Source organism: Pseudophryne corroboree, chromosome 5, assembly GCF_028390025.1.
Source record: "Pseudophryne corroboree isolate aPseCor3 chromosome 5, aPseCor3.hap2, whole genome shotgun sequence".
NCBI classification, from domain to species: domain Eukaryota; kingdom Metazoa; phylum Chordata; class Amphibia; order Anura; family Myobatrachidae; genus Pseudophryne; species Pseudophryne corroboree.
In genome coordinates, this window is record NC_086448.1 from 835,855,401 (window position 1) to 835,876,853 (window position 21,453).

The window sequence follows — 21,453 nt, forward strand, 5'->3', positions numbered from 1 at the left end:
CTCCTCTCCAGCTGTTCCCGTCTCCTCTCCCTGTAACTCCTCCTCTCCAGCTGTTCCCGTCTCCTCTCCCTGTAACTCCTCCTCTCCAGCTGTTCCCGTCTCCTCTCCAGCTGTTCCCGTCTCCTCTCCAGCTGTTCCCGTCTCCTCTCCAGCTGTTCCCGTCTCCTCTCCCTGTAACTCCTCCTCTCCAGCTGTTCCCGTCTCCTCTCCCTGTAACTCCTCCTCTCCAGCTGTTCCCGTCTCCTCTCCCTGTAACTCCTCCTCTCCAGCTGTTCCCGTCTCCTCTCCCTGTAACTCCTCCTCTCCAGCTGTTCCCGTCTCCTCTCCCTGTATCTCCTCCTCTCCAGCTGTTCCCGTATCCTCTCCCTGTAACCCCTCCTCTCCAGCTGTTCCCTGTAACTCCTCCTCTCCAGCTGCTCCCGTATCCTCTCCCTGTAACTCCTCCTCTCCAGCTGTTTCCGTATCCTTTCCCTGTTTCCCCTCCTCTCCAGCTGTTCCCGTATCCTTTCCCTGTTTCCCCTCCTCTCCAGCTGTTCCCGTATCCTCTCCCTGTAACCCCTCCTCTCCAGCTGTTCCCGTATCCTCTCCCTGTAACCCCTCCTCTCCAGCTGTTCCCTGTAACTCCTCCTCTCCAGCTGTTCCCGTATCCTCTCCCTGTAACTTCTCCTCTCCAGCTGTTTCCGTATCCTTTCCCTGTTTCCCCTCCTCTCCAGCTGTTCCCGTATCCTCTCCCTGTATCTCCTCCTCTCCAGCTGTTCCCGTATCCTCTCCCTGTAACCCCTCCCTGTAACCCCTCCTCTCCAGCTGTTCCCGTATCCTCTCCCTGTAACCCCTCCTCTCCAGCTGTTCCCTGTAACTCCTCCTCTCCAGCTGTTCCCGTATCCTCTCCCTGTAACTCCTCCTCTCCAGCTGTTCCCGTATCCTCTCCCTGTAACTCCTCCTCTCCAGCTGTTTCCGTATCCTTTCCCTGTTTCCCCTCCTCTCCAGCTGTTCCCGTATCCTCTCCCTGTAACTCCTCCTCTCCAGCTGTTCCCGTATCCTCTCCCTGTAACTCCTCCTCTCCAGCTGTTCCCGTCTCCTCTCCCTGTAACTCCTCCTCTCCAGCTGTTCCCGTCTCCTCTCCCTGTAACTCCTCCTCTCCAGCTGTTCCCGTCTCCTCTCCCTGTAACTCCTCCTCTCCAGCTGTTCCCGTCTCCTCTCCCTGTAACTCCTCCTCTCCAGCTGTTCCCGTCTCCTCTCCCTGTAACTCCTCCTCTCCAGCTGTTCCCGTCTCCTCTCCCTGTAACTCCTCCTCTCCAGCTGTTCCCGTCTCCTCTCCCTGTAACTCCTCCTCTCCAGCTGTTCCCGTCTCCTCTCCCTGTAACTCCTCCTCTCCAGCTGTTCCCGTCTCCTCTCCCTGTAACTCCTCCTCTCCAGCTGTTCCCGTCTCCTCTCCCTGTAACTCCTCCTCTCCAGCTGTTCCCGTCTCCTCTCCCTGTAACTCCTCCTCTCCAGCTGTTCCCGTCTCCTCTCCCTGTAACTCCTCCTCTCCAGCTGGTCCCGTCTCCTCTCCCTGTAACTCCTCCTCTCCAGCTGGTCCCGTCTCCTCTCCCTGTAACTCCTCCTCTCCAGCTGGTCCCGTCTCCTCTCCCTGTAACTCCTCCTCTCCAGCTGGTCCCGTCTCCTCTCCCTGTAACTCCTCCTCTCCAGCTGGTCCCGTCTCCTCTCCCTGTAACTCCTCCTCTCCAGCTGGTCCCGTCTCCTCTCCCTGTAACTCCTCCTCTCCAGCTGGTCCCGTCTCCTCTCCCTGTAACTCCTCCTCTCCAGCTGGTCCCGTCTCCTCTCCCTGTAACTCCTCCTCTCCAGCTGTTCCCGTCTCCTCTCCCTGTAACCCCTCCCTGTATCTCCTCCTCTCCAGCTGTTCCCGTATCCTCTCCCTGTAACCCCTCCTCTCCAGCTGTTCCCTGTAACTCCTCCTCTCCAGCTGCTCCCGTATCCTCTCCCTGTAACTCCTCCTCTCCAGCTGTTTCCGTATCCTTTCCCTGTTTCCCCTCCTCTCCAGCTGTTCCCGTATCCTCTCCCTGTAACCCCTCCTCTCCAGCTGTTCCCGTATCCTCTCCCTGTAACCCCTCCTCTCCAGCTGTTCCCTGTAACTCCTCCTCTCCAGCTGTTCCCGTATCCTCTCCCTGTAACTCCTCCTCTCCAGCTGTTTCCGTATCCTTTCCCTGTTTCCCCTCCTCTCCAGCTGTTCCCGTATCCTCTCCCTGTATCTCCTCCTCTCCAGCTGTTCCCGTATCCTCTCCCTGTAACCCCTCCCTGTAACCCCTCCTCTCCAGCTGTTCCCGTATCCTCTCCCTGTAACCCCTCCTCTCCAGCTGTTCCCTGTAACTCCTCCTCTCCAGCTGTTCCCGTATCCTCTCCCTGTAACTCCTCCTCTCCAGCTGTTCCCGTATCCTCTCCCTGTAACTCCTCCTCTCCAGCTGTTTCCGTATCCTTTCCCTGTTTCCCCTCCTCTCCAGCTGTTCCCGTATCCTCTCCCTGTAACTCCTCCTCTCCAGCTGTTCCCGTATCCTCTCCCTGTAACTCCTCCTCTCCAGCTGTTTCCGTATCCTTTCCCTGTTACCCCTCCTCTCCAGCTGTTCCCGTATCCTCTCCCTGTAACTCCTCCTCTCCAGCTGTTCCCGTATCCTCTCCCTGTAACTCCTCCTCTCCAGCTGTTCCCGTCTCCTCTCCCTGTAACTCCTCCTCTCCAGCTGTTCCCGTCTCCTCTCCCTGTAACTCCTCCTCTCCAGCTGTTCCCGTCTCCTCTCCCTGTAACTCCTCCTCTCCAGCTGTTCCCGTCTCCTCTCCCTGTAACTCCTCCTCTCCAGCTGGTCCCGTCTCCTCTCCCTGTAACTCCTCCTCTCCAGCTGGTCCCGTCTCCTCTCCCTGTAACTCCTCCTCTCCAGCTGGTCCCGTCTCCTCTCCCTGTAACTCCTCCTCTCCAGCTGGTCCCGTCTCCTCTCCCTGTAACTCCTCCTCTCCAGCTGGTCCCGTCTCCTCTCCCTGTAACTCCTCCTCTCCAGCTGGTCCCGTCTCCTCTCCCTGTAACTCCTCCTCTCCAGCTGGTCCCGTCTCCTCTCCCTGTAACTCCTCCTCTCCAGCTGGTCCCGTCTCCTCTCCCTGTAACTCCTCCTCTCCAGCTGGTCCCGTCTCCTCTCCCTGTAACTCCTCCTCTCCAGCTGGTCCCGTCTCCTCTCCCTGTAACTCCTCCTCTCCAGCTGGTCCCGTCTCCTCTCCCTGTAACTCCTCCTCTCCAGCTGGTCCCGTCTCCTCTCCCTGTAACTCCTCCTCTCCAGCTGGTCCCGTCTCCTCTCCCTGTAACTCCTCCTCTCCAGCTGGTCCCGTCTCCTCTCCCTGTAACTCCTCCTCTCCAGCTGGTCCCGTCTCCTCTCCCTGTAACTCCTCCTCTCCAGCTGGTCCCGTCTCCTCTCCCTGTAACTCCTCCTCTCCAGCTGTTCCCGTCTCCTCTCCCTGTAACTCCTCCTCTCCAGCTGTTCCCGTCTCCTCTCCCTGTAACTCCTCCTCTCCAGCTGTTCCCGTCTCCTCTCCCTGTAACTCCTCCTCTCCAGCTGTTCCCGTCTCCTCTCCAGCTGTTCCCGTCTCCTCTCCAGCTGTTCCCGTCTCCTCTCCAGCTGTTCCCGTCTCCTCTCCCTGTAACTCCTCCTCTCCAGCTGTTCCCGTCTCCTCTCCCTGTAACTCCTCCTCTCCAGCTGTTCCCGTCTCCTCTCCCTGTAACCCCTCCTCTCCAGCTGTTCCCGTCTCCTCTCCCTGTAACCCCTCCTCTCCAGCTGTTCCCCTATCCTCTCCCTGTAACTCCTCCTCTCCAGCTGTTCCCCTATCCTCTCCCTGTAACTCCTCCTCTTCCCTTTTGTATATTTTTTCCTGTAATGGCTCCTTGTGATTTCAAAATATGTTGTACAATATTTTTTCACCTTTTACTGCACATTTTCCCCATTGTAAAGAGTTTTTTCCAATACACAATATGTACACTTCGAATAGACAGCCCTGATGTCCCCTTACTGTCATAATTATCAGTATCCATAATGAGGATAAGTGAGCAGTGTTTTATAAGGGTGTGTTTATTGTTATTGCATTTATTGGTAGGGGCGGCTCTAGAATGGGTGCGGTCAGACTTTGATGTAACATGTACACTTTTGTGTGTACCCCGTATCCAGAGCTTGGTGCACATAATTTTGTTGAGGTAAAGAGTCTGCACCATGTGTCGGTAGGGTGGACTCTCTGGTTTGCATCGGTGCAATAATGCGGTATCCACGCATTTCGCACTGTGTCATTAATAAGGTCCGATGTAGTTAATAACTGAATAGGTGAAGTACGTTCCCTATATGTGGACAGTACATACCTTATGGTGTATGTGCTCCATATACTCTGGTTTTATTGGCAGTACATGCTCATTACATATATGCCGTATATAGGGCCTAATTCAGCATGGATGGCAAAACCATGTGCAGTGCAGGTGGGGCAGATGTAACATGTGCAGAGAGAGTTAGATTTGGGTGGGTTATATTGTTTCTGTGCAGGGTAAATACTGGCTGCTGTATTTTTACACTGCAATTTAGATTTCAGTTTGAACACACCGCACCCAAATCTAACTCTCTCTGCACATGTTACATCTGCCCCACCTGCAGTGCACATGGTTTTGCCCATTAGAGAAAGCTTTTGCGATCCATGCTGACTTAGGCCCTCAGTACAATATACTCTTAGAGCACTCTGAACCCTCCCGCTCACAGTGGGACACCACTTACCAATGCTCTGTATCCTGTAGGCACCTCTGTCTCCCTCTTGTGGTGGGTCTGATAGGTAGCGCCAGCTAGCCCATCGTCACTGTGTGCGTCAGTCTGTGTGCAGCCGTTCGCTAACTGGTGAACACAATGGATCCAAACGCGTTTTGCCATTCACTTGACGCATTGCAGTATAGATACACACATTGTGGCTTAGGGAGTGCTGATGTTATAACTCTCATTGTATCTGTAATAAACACCATTACAACAGTAAGGTGAGTATCTGGTATCAGTGATCAGAATGAATCCATAGCCAGGCTATACGGACGGGTTCTAGAACATTCCGCACAAACTCTCCTTTCCTTAAACTTAGCCTGTAACTTACCAGTCCGGAACGTTCCGCATCTCTGCATTTTGCAAATAAATTCAGTTTTACCACGTGCAAAAATAACATGGAATGAACACTAAATTCATCTGTAAGAAAAACCTTACATAGATAATATGATACTTAGGGGGAGATGTACTAAGCAGTGATAAACGTGGAGCAGTGAGCCAGTGGAGAAGTTGCCCATGGCAACCAATCAGCATTGACGTAACATTTATAATTTGCATGCTATAAAAGTATACAGAGCAGCTGATTGGTTTCCGTGGGCAACTTCTCCACTTTTTTTTATCACTGTTTAGTACATGTCCCCCTTAGTGTCATGCCACAGTATGTGCTGTCTGTGTGACTATAAGAGACGCGTGGCCCTCCCCACAGCAGCAGTGCCCCCTACAGGCTACATTCGGGTTCTCAAACAAAACAATATAAATCAGTATATAGGGGTTATAGATGTAACAAGTCTTGGAGAGAGATAAAGGCCCTCATTCCGAGTTGTTCGCTCGTTGCCGAGTTTCGCTATATTGCGATTAGTCGCTTACTGCGCATGCGCAAGGTTCGCAGAGCGCATGCGCTTAGTTATTTTACTCAAAAGTTAGGTATTTTACTCACAGCATTACGAGGATTTTTCTTCGTTCTGGTGATCGTAATGTGATTGACAGGAAGTGGGTGTTTCTGGGCGGAAACTGTCCGTTTTCTGGGAGTGTGCGAAAAAACGCTGACGTTTCAGGGAAAAACGCGGGAGTGGCTGGAGAAACGGAGGAGTGTCTAGGTGAACGCTGGGTGTGTTTGTGACGTCAAACCAGGAACAAAACTGACTGAGCTGATCGCAGTGTAGGAGTAAGTCTGGAGCTACTCAGAAACTGCTAAGAAATTTCTATTCGCAATTCTGCTAATCTTTCGTTCGCATTTCTGCTAAGCTAAGATTCACTCTCAGAGGGCGGCGGCTTAGCGTGTGCAATGCTGCTAAAAGCAGCTAGCGAGCGAACAACTCGGAATGAGGGCCAAAGTACTATTCATGCAGCTTGCCTGCGCTTTTGCTGTGAATAAAGGTAGCAGTACACACTCAGTAGGAAGGTAATCAGAGGAAGTTACATTGGAGGCTAGGCCTGTTGTGCCCGGATTGTCCGTCCGTTCTCTGAGGCGGCCAATGACCGCGGCTATTTTGCTCTACAAATAAACGATAAACGTCTTAAATGTCTCCCGGACCCTCCGGGATAATACTTTGTGGTTAAAAAAAACTCTTTTATTACATGAAAGGCGACTTGTTCATTTAGACAGACTGCTCTGAGCTGCCTGATTACCCAGCAGGAAATACGCCCCATTAAATGGCTGTCTCATGTCGGCCTCTCACAGGCGCAGCGTCCGATTGGAGCAGAGGAAACGGAGGCCTATTTTTGGAGTACATAGAAGCCCATTGATTGAAACGTTTGCAATCGCTAAAAGGTGATAAGACGCGGTGCTGGCACCATTACAATAGGTTAAACCCCCACGCGCCGCACTCCGGCTTCATACATGGGTCTTTCTATTATTAACCCTTTCCCCTCTGTTAGTCTCCTGCGTTATGTGTATATCGGGATTGTACATCGTTATTACATCATTGGAGGGAATGAACTGCCTCATATCCAGTATAACTGCCAAGCCCTGTTATATAGTGGGGGGGACGATGACCAGATGCCCTCATGCCAGGAATGGGAGAAGTTTGGGGCAGATAAAGGCAGAAGATGCCCAGAAGAGGAAATCCTGCTCTTGGGGAACAATGTAAATAAGGTTCCTGCGCGGCACCTTCCATTTCAGCCCCATGGAAACCCCTCTTACACTCCACTATAACATAGGAAATACAGTGGGATACACACAGGGGGGGTTCTCTCAGGCTGGTGACCAGGACTGGAGATAAGAGTCCTGGAATCTGTGGGAGAAGGGGACAGACGGACCTTGGTGCCTGATGCCTCCTGCAGTGCTAAGTGCTTATCAGAGAGGAAACTTTCCAAGTGCCCTCACAGACGTTCTGGGGTCACCCCCCCCCCTCCCCTCCCGCAGTGTCATCCCCCCCTCACACACACACACACACTGGGGTTCCTGGTCAGCCAGACAAAGAAATTATGTATGCAGACTATGGGGTAAATTTACTAAGATGGGAGTTCTATTTAAGATTGGATGTTGCCCATAGCAACCAATCAGAGTCCAGGTATTATCTTCTAGAAGGTGCTAGATAAATAAGAAGTAGAATCTGATTGGTTGCTATGCAACATCCCATCTTAAATAGAACTCCCATCTTGGTAATTTACCCCTATGTGTAACTGACCCCCTCCTCCAATATTATCACTGAAGGAACCCCCTCCCAGAAGCTCCATCTATAAAGTGTTAGCTCTGCAGGAGAATCTTCATGGTCTCACTAGGGATGAACTGGTGGTGCTGGCAGATTGGGGGCTGACTGTGGACCCCCTGTGGGTGGATAAGGACTGTCTTGGGGGACTAGTTGTGCAGTCTGTGGTCTCAATGGTCTTCTGTGAGCTGCGTCCTAAACACCTCTCCCCTATGACCGAACCTGGGACCCAGCAGGTCTTCTTATGACCTGAACTCACCTTGCTTTGTCCACGACTACTGGGAATATTGATCCAAATTACTGAAGCTGCAGAGCTAACAATCTAAACGGCATTGCAGCGTGTAAAGCAGGCGGTGGTCCCGTTATACTAATGGGGTATTAGCCAAGACTGCTGACCTGGGATCTGAGGGAGCCGGAGGGGTCCGAGATGCTGTGACCGTGTACATTCACTAATGCTGTGGTCATATCAGGCTCTGACCGCAATCTTTCGGGGTGATTCTGTTTTAGTAAATAGGTAGGAGAGGGAAGACCTCTCCACAGTGAAATGTCAGCAGACCTCTCCAACTCACAAGATGATAGGCTAGAAACAAGCTTGATTTCTGATTATTTTCCCAGCAGGAGTCTGCACAACAGTTAATAATCATCATCTTAATATCCCCTGTGGGCTATGAATAAGAAATGCTCTGCGGGTTTCTGCCGGAGGAAGACATCAAGTGCATTAATGGTGTGTTATGTCAGCCAGTGCCCGGCTACAGCGCAGTGCCATACAGGTCGTTACATGGCACAGGTACAGAACGGGGGAAACGCCCTATTGTGATCGCCATGCCACTATGGCGCCAACTGCGGTTTCTGTGTTATTGTACTTTGTAAGGCGCCACATAGTGTACGCAGCGCTGTACAGAGTGAGCATTAATATCACACTACCAGACAGGGCTAGACCAGGTAACTGGGCGTGGGCAGGGCAACATTCTGAAGCTGGCAGGAGTCCATGCGGAATGGGGTCCTATACCCCACTCACATTTTGCATTTACTGCCCCACCCAGGGACAACACAGTCATATGCGCAGTTCTGTCGTTCAGCCATTGACATGTATGATGGCGTCACGTGAAATGGAAGCGTGGTTAGCGTAGCGGTTAGCATTGCTGCCTCAAATCACTGAGGTCTTGAGTTACATTCCTGGTTATGGCCAATGTGTGTGGAGTTTGCATGTTCCCTCCATGGTGATCCCTATGAGTGCTCTGTGTGTGTGTGTGTGTGTGTGTGTGTGTGTGTGTGTCTGGTATGCAATATAGATTGTAAGCTCCACCGCGGCAGACTAATGTCATTGACTGAAATACTCTGTACAACGCTGTGGAATATGTGTGCGCTATATAAATGACTGATAATTAGTAAAATGAGAACCGTTTATTAATGAGGGTTCATAAGTAGAAGTTGGGCGACTTTTCGCTTTTCTTTCCCCCTTTTTCTCTCCGGCCCAGGATACAGGTGCGTCTCTAGGCCTGCACCACCAGGCCGGACCTAGGCACCATGAAATGAGCTACTGTGGTGTTTCCCGGCCGGGGACGGTGTAATGGCCGACGCTAGATGTATTCTGGCGCTGCCTGCACCGTACAGGACAGTCGGCGTCTCTGGAATTCCTCTGTGGAATAGCAGATGGGAGATAAGTAGGTGGATGCGAGGACACGGCAGCCGCGTGGTCGGGATGAATAACGCTCAGTGGCTGTGAGTCTGGGGGCCGCCTCGTCCAGTGAGAGATGCTCAGTGGAGCGGTGTCTGCAGACCCAGCAGTTGCTAGGCAACCAGCGCCGGGCTCTGGGCGGGAACGAGGCCCCGGGATAACAATTACTGTTCGGGAGAACTGACTAGGCTGAGGCCGAGACGTGTCTTTAATGAAATTAACCTTTTTCTGTCAGAATTTTCTACGCTTTGTTAGGCAGTGTCTTTTCTTTTTTTTTAACCCTTTGGGGTTTTTTTTAACCCTTCAACTGTTTTGATGGAAGCAGATCATATTATTTAACCTATTTTTGTTTTAAAAAAAATAAACGATTTGGATTCCAATTGTTCTTTCTGTTTGGATCCATTTTTCCCCAGTGTATATGAAAGGAGCAGCGCTGTATTATTTCTTTCCTCACCATGCGCCGTGCATTTACTGCGCTACGTGTTAACTCTTCCCTGGCCAGGGCGGAAACACGTTTATCTTTTCCGCGCTGAGGTAAAAGTTTTTGCCGGACGTCACTACGTATACTCCGTGACGTCAGACGCCTTATTTTATGAATAAAAAAATCAGCCTAATTGCCAGAGAAATAGGTCCCAAAAAGAGCCAACACTGGGATTCGATCCGGGGTCTACAACAAGACTATGGGGTGATGTGTCAAGTCTTGGAGAGAGAGAAAGTGGAGAAGTGTCTCAAACAAACCAATCCGCTTGTAACTGACATTTATCTAGCACAGTCTGCAATGACAAAACCTGATTGGCTGCTTTGGAAAACCTCCACTTTATCTCTCTCCAAGGCTTGATACATCTCTCCCTATGTCTAATATATTGTTATATATTATGATCACCCCCTTTCTCTTGCCGGGTTAAGTAAATCCCATGAGGGTCCGCTTGCCATATGATGGGCTATTAATGTTGATGCTGATATCTGAATCTATTTCACAGAGACCCTTCTGGTCATGCAGAACATTGGGTCGTTCCGTCCCCCATTATGATAAGGTTATAGCGTCATTTATAAAAGTGCGGCCAGTGAGAAACTCCGGATCCGTCACTACGTAGCATACAGACCTCTTACCGTAACGCAGTGTATTGGTGTAACACCTGGAGCAGGAGAATAGGGCCCTGCCGCCATGTTCCAACGCAGAACGGCACCGCGGGTAAAGAATTACCACAGCGGGAATTATACATGACAGGATTCTGGGGCTTCTCTAATCCCATTGGAAGATTTATTCCTCAAAACAATTAAATCTGCTCCATCTGTTATTATGGGTTCAGTATGATTTACCGACGGTCATAATCCCAACAGCCATTGGCCAACAGTTAAAATACCGACACGGTCAAAATACCGACATTCATTATGTCTCCATGTTCAAAATGCCAACACAGCCATAATACCGACATTTTAAAATACAGACATGGGTTTTTTCTGTGGTTTTTTTGTGTGTGTCAATGTCGACATAGGTCGGCATGAACACCGTCTAAGTGTACCGTGTCCCTTGGCACGGCTCGCTGTGCTCGGCACATTATTATATTCCCCCTCCAGGTCCACTGGGATGGTAAAGTGTGTACAAGTAATCTGTTTTTGGGAAAAAATTATTTAAAAACGCAAGTCGGTATTTTGACATGTCGCCATTTCAAATGATTGTATTCTATGTCGGCATTTGGAACATGTTGGCACTGTCGGTATTGTGTCCGTCGGTAAATCAACTGCTACACGTTATTATGTAGGTAGCTGTTTTATCACTGTGGGGGAGACGTAGCAAACCTTGGAGAGAGATAAAAGTACCAGTCAATCAGCTCCTAACTACCATGCTACAGGCTGTGATTGAAAATGACAGTTAGAGCTGATTGGCTGAAGCGCCGTTTTTCATTTGTAACAATTGATAACAAGAATATCACTTGTTGATAAATCTGCCCCTTACTCAATCCCAACTTTATCTCTCTCCAAGCTGTGATACATCACTCTTACGTCTGTGACACACACAGTGTTGGTGAATATATCTGATCTCTGGGTGGGAAACCAGGGTGGTTGTTCCTGGCAATTAATTAATTCCTGCATCATTAACCAATGAACAGCGCTTTCACCGACATATTATTATTTCCCATCGGATTATCTCCGGGATGAATGGAGTAAATGCCGGAATGATACGCGTCGGGCCACAGTCGCCGTCTCTCTGCGCCGGGTAATGCAGGAGTGTTGACGCGCTATAATTTGAGCGGCATTCTATTTATTCTTACTGACGGCTAGAAATGTTGACTTTATGTTTACCGACTGTCAGTAAATTTACTGCTAGTTGGCCGCGACTCCTCACCGTCCCGCCATTACATCGGAACAGATCTAGTCCTCTGGCCCAGGAGTGGGCGGTGGTTTTAGTATCTGTGCCTGGCAGAGATACAGATACACAAGTGGCACCCAGCAGTCTGTGCCCCCTGGCACGGTCCCATCTAATGGATTAATGTACTTATCTGTATACATTCTGGATAACCCTGATATTTACATCATGTTGCCAGTCTTCCCCATAGTATAGAACCATACGATATTCTGTAGAGGTACCCAGGGTGGGTTCTGTGTAATCAGTGCTGGGTTTTGGCTTCGGGATAGAGGGTTCTGTTATCTCTGCTCCCCCGCTATGCAAAGCTGCTTATATGTGTCTGCATTCTGCTCCTATTAGATCCTGTCGTAGCTTAGGCCGCCCTCCCCCCACCTCCCCGCGCCGCTCACACTCTGCTGTGTATTTATAAAATCTTTTTTTCATTGACTGCAGTAATTACTCGTATCCGACGAGAAAAAATGTAAAATGACACTGAAAGTAAGTAATCCAACGTGTACCGTGTAACGTAAGTCACATAGAGTTCTGTGTAAGCCGTTGGCTGTGGGATATTAGATCATTGCGCACTGTTCCAATGACCTGCGCTGTGCGTCCCATATTACAGTCAGCGGGGGGAGGGGATAAATCTGTATTGGCTCAAAGGCCCCTGCCCCACCTACCCCCCACTCACCTCCTACCCGGTCACCCACAAGAACAGATTCCGTTCCGCCCTAAACCGTGTTATGTTTAAATGTTCATTAAAACGCACTTCATCACCCCAAGGGGGGTGTATCAAACCTTTTGCCTTTAGATGGTTTGATACATCTCCCCCGAGTCTGTTACCCAATACACCGAGCATTTCCCAATAAACGCCGACTGTATCTGCAGAAGCTGATTGTAATATACGTCCCGTCCCCCACCCCACGTCCACGTTATATCTTATCGGGGGAATATTTATGGTTCTAAGTTTCATTTGAAAACAAACTCCCCGATATAATCCGCCACTGGGCGAAGTGTTTCTGTTCATTAATAAGGAGATCAGCGCAGATTTCATCTACTGAGGTTTCTCCGGACAGTCCTGGTCCTTGCAGTAAGAGGCCGGACTGCAGAATGTGCATTTTACTCCCAACGAGGCAGATGGATAAAGGAGATAAAGTGATAATATGGTATTGGAACCTGATCTGGTTTTGGAAATAATGTTTTAACCAACATTAGTGTTTGGGACTGATTCATAGACGGCGCAGATGTGGACTTATGCCGCAGTCGTCGCTGCATCTTTAGGCTGCGTCTACATGCTAATGCAGTGACTTTATGCTAATGCTGTGTCTTTATGCAGAATCTTTATGCTGTGTCTTTAGGCTGCGTCTTTAGGCTGCGTCTTTTTGAAGCATCTTTATGCTGTGTCTTTATGCAGAGTCTTTAGGCTGCGTCTTTATGCTGTGTCTTTTTGCAGCATCTTTATGCTGTGTCCTTAACCTGCATTTTTAGGCTGCGTCTTTAGGTTGTGTCTTTATGCTTTGTCTTTAGGCTAAGTCTTTAGGCTGCATCTTTAGGATGCGTCTTTAGGCTGTGTCTTTATGCTGTGTCTTTATGCTGTGTCTTTAAGCTGTGTCTTTAGGCTGTGTCTTTAGGCTGCATCTTTAGGCTGTGTCTTTAGGCTGCATCTTTATGCCTTGTCTTTAGGCTTCATCGTTAGGCTGTGTCTTTATGCTGTGTCTTTAGGCTGCATCTTTATGCTGTGTCTTTAGGCTGCATCTTTATGCTGTGTCCTTAGGCTGCATCTTTATGCTGTGTCTTTTTGCAGCATCTTTATGCTGTGTCTTATTGCAGCATCTTTATGCTGTGTCTTTAGGCTGTGTCTTTATGCAGAGTCTTTATGCTGTGTCTCATCTTTTTGCCGTGTCCTTAAGTTGCGTTTTTAGGCTGCGTCTTTATGATGTGTCTTTAGGCTGCATCTTTAGGCTGTGTATTTAGGCTGTGTCTTTAGGCCGTGTCTTTATGCTGTGTCTTTAGGCTACGTCTTTAGGCTGCACCTTTAGGCTGCGTCTTTTTGCAGCATCTTTATGCTGTGTCTTTAGGCTGTGTCTTTATGCAGAGTCTTTATGCTGTGTCTCATCTTTATGCCGTGTCCTTAAGTTGTGTTTTTAGGCTGCGTCTTTATGATGTGTCTTTAGGCTTCATCTTTAGGCTGTGTATTTAGTCTGTGTCTTTAGGCCGTGTCTTTATGCTGTGTCTTTAGGCTACGTCTTTAGGCTGCACCTTTAGGCTGCGTCTTTAGGCTGCGTCTTTATGCTGTGTCTTTAGGCTGTATCGTTCTGCTGTGTGCTGTGTCTTTAGGCTGAGTCTTTAGGCTGCGTCTTTAGAATGCGTCTTTAGGCTGTGTCTTTAGGCTGCGTCTTTAGGCTGCATCTTTAGGCTGTGTCTTTAGGCTTCATCGTTAGGCTGTGTCTTTAGGCTGCATCTTTATGCTGTCTTTTTGCAGCATCTTTATGCTGTGTCTTTATGCAGAGTCTTTATGCTGTGTCTCATCTTTATGCCGTGTCCTTAAGTTGCGTTTTTAGGCTGCGTCTTTATGATGTGTCTTTAGGCTGCATCTTTAGGCTGTGTATTTAGGCTGTGTCTTTAGGCCGTGTCTTTAGGCCGTGTCTTTATGCTGTGTCTTTAGGCTGCGTCTTTATGCTGTGTCTTTAGACTGTATCTTTATGCTGTGTGCTGTGTCTTTAGGCTGAGTCTTTAGGCTGCGTCTTTAGGCTGCACCTTTAGGCTGCGTCTTTATGCTGTGTCTTTAGGCTGTATCTTTATGCTGTGTGCTGTGTCTTTAGGCTGCGTCTTTAGGCTGTATCTTTATGCTGTGTCTTTAGGCTACGTTTTTAGGCTGCACCTTTAGGCTGCGTCTTTATGCTGTGTCTTTAGGCTGCACCTTTAGGCTGCGTCTTTGGGCTGCGTCTTTAGGCTGCGTCTTTATGCTGTGTCTTTAGGCTACATTTTTAGGCTGCACCTTTAGGCTGCGTCTTTATGCTGTGTCTTTAGGCTACGTTTTTAGGCTGCACCTTTAGGCTGCGTCTTTATGCTGTGTCTTTATGCTGTGTCTTTAGGCTGTATCTTTATGCTGTGTGTTGTGTATTTAGGCTGCGTCTTTATGCTGTGTCTTTAGGCTGTGTGCTGTATCTTTAGGCTGCATCTATGGTTTAAACAACTGAAATGCCCACCTGTCTGAATATGGTTCCTGTGCACCTGTGTACGCAGCTGTACAGCACCATGCACATGCTAGCTTTGCCACCCTCCTGTTACCTCCCAGGAATGCCCCCTATAATTCTCAGACAGAGTGTTTGATCCTGACGGATGCGCAGAACAAAAAACATTGGTCAGTTGTGTGCCCATTGGCGCTGCATGCAGCTCGGAATCAGGCCCTTAATTGTATTGCAAAGACCACAGCGGGGCTAGTGTCCGTTACTGCTCCGTGTACCAGCAGCAGCGCAGCCCGGACCCCATCACTTCTGAGCAGGACCCCACCTGAAAGTATTGCCCGCTGCACATATGTACCAGCAGCGCTGCCCGAACCCCATTGCTTCATCTGAGCATGATCCCACCTTAAATTATTGCCCACTGTGCACATGTACCAGCAGTAGCGCAGCCCGGTCCCCATCACTTCTGAGCATGACCCCACCTTAAATTATTGCCCACTGTGCACATGTACCAGCAGCAGCGCTGCCCGGACCCCATTGCTTCATCTGAGGATGATCCCACCTTAAATTATTGCCCACTGTGCACATGTACCAGCAGTAGCGCAGCACGGTCCCCATCACTTCTGAGCATGATCCCACCTAAAAGTATTGCCCGCTGTGCACATGTACCAGCAATAACACAGCCCGGTCCCCATTACTTCTGAGCATGACCCCACCTGAAAGTATTGCCCACTGTGCACATGTACCAGCAGTAGCGCAGCCCAGTCCCCATCACTTCTGAGCATGACCCCACCTGAAAGTATTGCCCGCTGCACATATGTACCAGCAGCGCAGCCCGGACCCCATTGCTTCATCTGAGCATGATCCCACCTGAAAGTATTGCCTGCTGCGCACATGTACCAGCAAAAGCGCAGCCCGGTCCCCATCACTTCTGAGCATGACCCCACCTGAAAGTATTGCCCGCTGCGAACATGCACCTGCATCGTTAGTAATTGAACTGTAGCTATTATTATCAATCACATTTATTCCATGTATTTTGTTACAGTAAATGGATATTATAGTAGTTATTATTTGTCTTCATTTCAATTGTTACAATATTCTGTATTATAAATAGCAGCGTTATCTCTTATCTCAGGGCAGAAGGACAGTGCAGGTGTGGTACAAAATGCTGACATTATGTCCACATGCCGACACTACAGAGCAATATGTTCTATAACGCAATGCAAAAATGTATATAACTGCTCTCGTAACTGGTAAATGTTGCACAACATGTGGCATCCCAACTGTTGTGGAACTACACATCCCAGCATGCTTGGTGGTGTAGCTACACAACAGAAGGAGTGCTACATGTTGAATACCCCCTAGGGGGCATTTACTGTAAACATGCAGCTGGTGCAGTGTCACGGTACCTTGTGTTTGCTTGCCTACCGAGCCAGCGTGTTTTAGTTTTGTAGCTGCGGCAAATATTACAACACAATGACATCTGGACGCTGGTGGTTTGTGTGAGTAGCTCTCAGAGCCGGTACTAGCACAGCGGCTATCACGCATCTCCTCTGAATGATGTCAAGTTAATATCATTTCATAGTATTAAGGGAGGACACGTTGCATCCAAGTGAGCGTAGTAATTGCATTGTACGTCCTGCTGATAGCGCGCACCCTGGTGTCGATCAAGGGGACATTATCAGATCAGCATAATACAATTCTTTACTTCCTGTAATGCAAACCGTCCACTCTCGTAGCAACATTAACCAGACACTCAGGGACTTCTGCAAATGGTGTCTTCTGCACGGAACGTCTACTGATTATTGTTCTACATTTTCCTAGTGAGATCATATACAGTGTTTTCATGTACATACCATATACATGACATATATCACATATTCATAGTTGAGCAGCATGCCCCACATGACAGATCTTAATTCCTGGGGGACCGCTATGGGTTCATAATAGGCCCTGCTTTTGTCCAGCTCAAAGTGTTCCTTTTCTTTACAGGAGGATCCCAATGCTTCTCAAAAGGTCCAGGATCTTCCCAAGGCTTGCCTGAAGGACGAGGAGCCCTTCAACATACAGAACTCTCTATCTCCGAAGCTGGAGAGTGGTAAAGGGGACCCGGACATTGTGGATGTCAACTGTGTCCTTAATAACTTAACATGAGGAGAGACAGAGATAGAGAAATCTCTTGGAAGATGTGTGTGCCATCTTCTCTTAACTTCTTCAGTGCTGAAGGAGCTGGTGACGGAACAAATCACAGTCCCCTCCAGCACTGACTTGGGTTTAATGTTTCATTACCACAACACCCCTCTAATGTGCCCCCTCCCCTCCCCAGCCCTTGGCATGCTTTGGTGTATTTTGTACAGAGATATGCAAAAAGATGAAACAGTGCTTTGGAGATGTTGACGAACCAGATCTGGTGTAATGAGGATGGGCAAAATTAGGCTGAAGTTCACCATTTGTCTCATATAATTACACTATACAAAGAGGAAACTTTGATGAGGTTTAATTAGTAAAGATGTATTAGTCTTGGGTTAGGTTTAGGTTTGAGTGGAATTGCATCCGTCCGCTACAAGCGGTGAAAGCCACTCGAGTCTCACCACAAAACGCGTTGGGTTTGCAGCAGTGCACCTAGATGAAGCTTCCAAGTGCACTTCAAGGTACGCAACTACTCTCCGCTCTTGAGAGACGTCTTAGTATAGGTTGGTGGAGAGGCGCAATGTGCAAAAAAATGTAAATATCCCCACCCTCTACCACTCCGGTACCACTCCTTTCATCAAATAAACTTTTACATTTTTCCTAAAATACTGCGCTATTTAGTCTCTTTTGTTTCGTTTTTATTATGGCGGCATTGGGACACATTCCACATATTTTTTTTGTGGGACGATTTTTATTACTTTGCTCGAAATACAACTAGAACCGTGCAACATGGAGGCACAGAATGCGTCTTATTTAAGCGTGCTCGCTACCCACTACTATCTTGTTACATTATCTCACTCTGCAAAAGGAAATCTAATTTTTGCACTGTTCTATCGATAGTTAATGAGGCCCTCGCGGCAATCTCCTGCCATCACCAACATCTTACTCCGTAAACCTGTGCACTTTTGCAGGGATATGGGTGCACTTGTGCAAATCGCAGCGTGCAGTAAGACCAGAGCTGGTTTTGCATCTTGGCTGCTTTGTGAATGAGACTCCAGTAGGTAGAGCCAATTTTCAATAGCCTCTTGGAGCCGGTGACATCATGCAGTCTATGGGTTCACCGACTCCAGAGAGGTACTTTTTGGTTTTCTCATACTTACCAACTCTCCCAAAATATCGGGGGCTCTCCCGGACTCCCAAGAGAGTGAACCAGTTTGCGGTCTGCAGCCCACTTCTTGAGTGAAATGGGCTGTACGGGGGTTTAATGATGCGATTTGCGTTGAATTGCAATATTGTGACACCACCCCTTGCTGCACAATGCGCGGCTTTGTACAGCAGGGGACGGGAACACGATGATCTGATCATGGCACCATGCCAGTCCCCTCACACCTCTGGTGGTGCATTTCAAGTTGGCAAGTATTGCTTTTGTTGAGACTATGGGTTCACTTTGACCAGATAACACAGATGACAGACAGTGATATAACTGAGTTGCACTGAAGGGTAAATAGAAGGATGATGTCACTAATTACCCAGTCCTGTTACTTGAGTTTATACTCGTTAGTGCACTCGTCATTACACACAGTGGACACAGAGTTTTTGTGCCAATATTAACGTGAATTGCTGCCTAAGGACTGATGACATTTAAGATGGATGTGACTACATCCCCTGTATAGAACGCACTTACATCTTCAGCGTATAGTCTAAACCTCATGTTCTTTGTGCCTCACGCCACGGAAAGTGGCTGGAAGAAGACAAAAAGCAAAATGTAAATGAGTCTAACGTCTGCACGCTGAGGTCAGGCTGATGTTCCTTACACAAGCGATATATAGTGACCCAATACGTTTCCACAAGACGAAACACTGAGGTGAATTCACAAGCATGTAACAAGTATGTCCCAGAATACAGGGCTAATCCTGCTTCCCGTAATCCGCAGTCAGGCGGCGTTGTTACCTTAATGTAATGTAAAGTCTTGAGGTTACTGGTCTTATCTTCTTTTAATCCTCTTTCCTCGATAGGAACAGTAGAGCGGATAAATAAATACTAGACAAGATTGGCCCTGTCTGTTCCAGGCTCCTGTGCCGTAGGCAAGGAACAGGTTATCCGTTTTATAGGAAAGAGTGGGGTTCTTACACTTGGGGCCTTCATATCCCAATTGGCCTTACACAGGGGAAGAGGCCACACAAGATGATGGTAATAGATGGTATGCAGTGATTGAGTGTCTAACATTAGCTGGAAATGCAATCAGTGGTGCAAGAGGATCAACTGCGAAGAATTAACGATCATATAATGTTAGTAGAAGGGAGATGACAGGCACGTGGCTGGAGATCAATATTGGTGATTGGCCAGTTGGAAAGGAGGTGGCTGAAGATCAATATTGGTGATTGGCCAGTTGGAAAGGAGGTAGCTGGTGATTAATGTTGGCGATTGGCCAGGTGGAAAGGAGGTGGCTGGTGATCAATGTTGGCAATTGGCCAGTTGGAAAGAAGGCAGGTGGTGATGTTGGTGATGGGCCAGGTGGAAAGGAGGTGGCTGGTAATCAGTGTTGGAGATTAACCAGGTGGAAAGGAGGTGGCTGGTAATCAGTGTTGGCGGTTGACCAGTTGGAAAGAAGGCAGATGGTGATGTTGGCGATTGACCGGTTGGAAAGGAGGTGGCTGGTGATCAATGTTGGCGGTTGACCAGTTGGAAAGAAGGCAGAGGGTGATGTTGGCGATTGACCGGTTGGAAAGAAGGCAGATGGTGATGTTGGCGATTGACCGGTTGGAAAGGAGGTGGCTGGTGATCAATGTTGGCGGTTGACCAGTTGGAAAGAAGGCAGAGGGTGATGTTGGCGATTGACCGGTTGGAAAGAAGGCAGATGGTGATGTTGGCGATTGACCGGTTGGAAAGGAGGTGGCTGGTGATCAATGTTGGCGGTTGACCAGTTGGAAAGAAGGCAGAGGGTGATGTTGGCGATTGACCGGTTGGAAAGAAGGCAGATGGTGATGTTGGCGATTGACCGGTTGGAAAGGAGGTGGCTGGTGATTAATGTTGGTGATTGACCAGTTGGAAAAGGAGGTGGCTGGTGATCAATGTTGGCGATTGGTCAGTTGGAAAGGAGGCGGCTGGTGATCAGTGTTGGTGATTGGTCAGTTGGAAAGTTGGTGACTAGTGATTAATGTTGGCGATTGGCCAGTTGACAAGGAGGCGGCTGATGTTCAGTGTAGGCGATTGGCCAGCTGAATAGAAATTGGCCAGTGATCAGTATTGATACAGAAGTGACAGATAAGAAAACACCTCTACCTTAATTAAATGTTTCCTCTTTTATATGATATATTGTGACAGGGGTTGTCATATATCACAGTCCTGCCATCCTGTCATTGGGCCTGATTCATATTTGCATGCAGACCAGATGGTTTCAGCACAAATCCGATGTTCAGAATGGGTCTTGTGATGTCGCTCACAGCCCACTGTCAGCCGCAGCCGTTTGGGGGGCAGCACCCAGCACCGTTCTTCAAAACGGGGGAGTGTCATCCCCGTTTTGGAAGCGCGATGGGTCCAAGGTCTGTGTCCTCGGATGCAGACTTCCTGGACCCCGTTGTCCAGCTTCAGCTTACGCAGGCTGGCCGGTGCCTGTAACTATGGTGAATCGTGACTGATGGTCGCAATGGTGATCCAAAGCGCACTCGGATCCTCGGTGCCGCTAACGGGCGGCGGCCATCTCCTACAGGCGCCTCCTGCTGCATTAGAAGTGGAATTAGACGGAATTGCAGAGCCGCTTCCTTGCGTCGGTGCAATTGATACAAACATGAATGAGGCCCATTGTTCTGAGAGAAGTAGATGAGCACTTGACCTGTAATGCGTGTTGTTTGGCGTGTGCGTGTGTGCCCCCGCGTCTTCCGCTTGAGTCGGCCACGTGCCCCCTTGTACTACTGCCATGTGTGATTTCTAAAAAACAAAAAAGAAAAAGAAAACCTTTGCTGACTTTTTTTGTACTTTCACCCAACTTTTTTTGGAAATACTGTAATATAAAGAGAATAAAAGGAAAAATCCAAATAAAATGTTTTTAAAGTTACGATTTTCTCTGTCTTTACTCACACGATCCTTGTGCTATATGTAATGCGGCTTTACGGGGGGGGAGGGGGGGGGGCTGGCAATAGGGGTAGGGGTCATTCCGCTCATCCCAGGGCCGTGATCTCCCAAATGAGACTTGTTGCAGAGAAATGAAATGGCTGACGCAGAGCTGAGCGCACGTAATTACGTGCAGGAAGATAAATGCGTATAGATGTGAAAACCTGCGTAACTACCCGTACGCGCAACGCTGCGTGGTCTGCAATTACTTCAACAAGCTCATGACACATCCTAGCCTCTATGCAAATGTCCTGTTACCACCCAGTGCGACGAGGCAGCCACAGGCGGAGATGCGATCGTGCTGCGTAGGACTCGGCATCACCCGGAGTTCCATGCGCTCGGTTGCAAAGCGCTGAACCACCCCCTAAGTATTTTTGATCTATATTTTACCATTTCAATTCAATTTACTTTTATTAAATTACTGGAACTGGTAGCTTGGTCGGTTAAGGTGAAGGAAGGCTGGGGAGGCCACGTGCTGGGGAGTAGCACGTGGGCGCCCCATGGGGCGGTAGTACTGGTATAGTCCCCACTGACTGCCAGC

General features: G+C 48.7%; 1 protein-coding gene across 3 annotated transcripts in view; it reads left to right on the plus strand.

The window, feature by feature from the left end:
- Positions 1 to 20,856, plus strand: part of CSPG5 (chondroitin sulfate proteoglycan 5) — a 135,461-nt gene extending 114,605 nt beyond the window's left edge. For all 3 annotated transcript variants that reach the window (XM_063924579.1, XM_063924581.1, XM_063924580.1), the window contains one exon: positions 16,665 to 20,856. In XM_063924579.1, the coding sequence (XP_063780649.1) occupies positions 16,665 to 16,826 (162 nt within the window). In that variant the 3' untranslated portion in view covers positions 16,827 to 20,856. The remainder of the gene's footprint in view (positions 1 to 16,664) is intronic.
- The last annotated feature ends 597 nt before the right edge of the window (positions 20,857 to 21,453 follow it).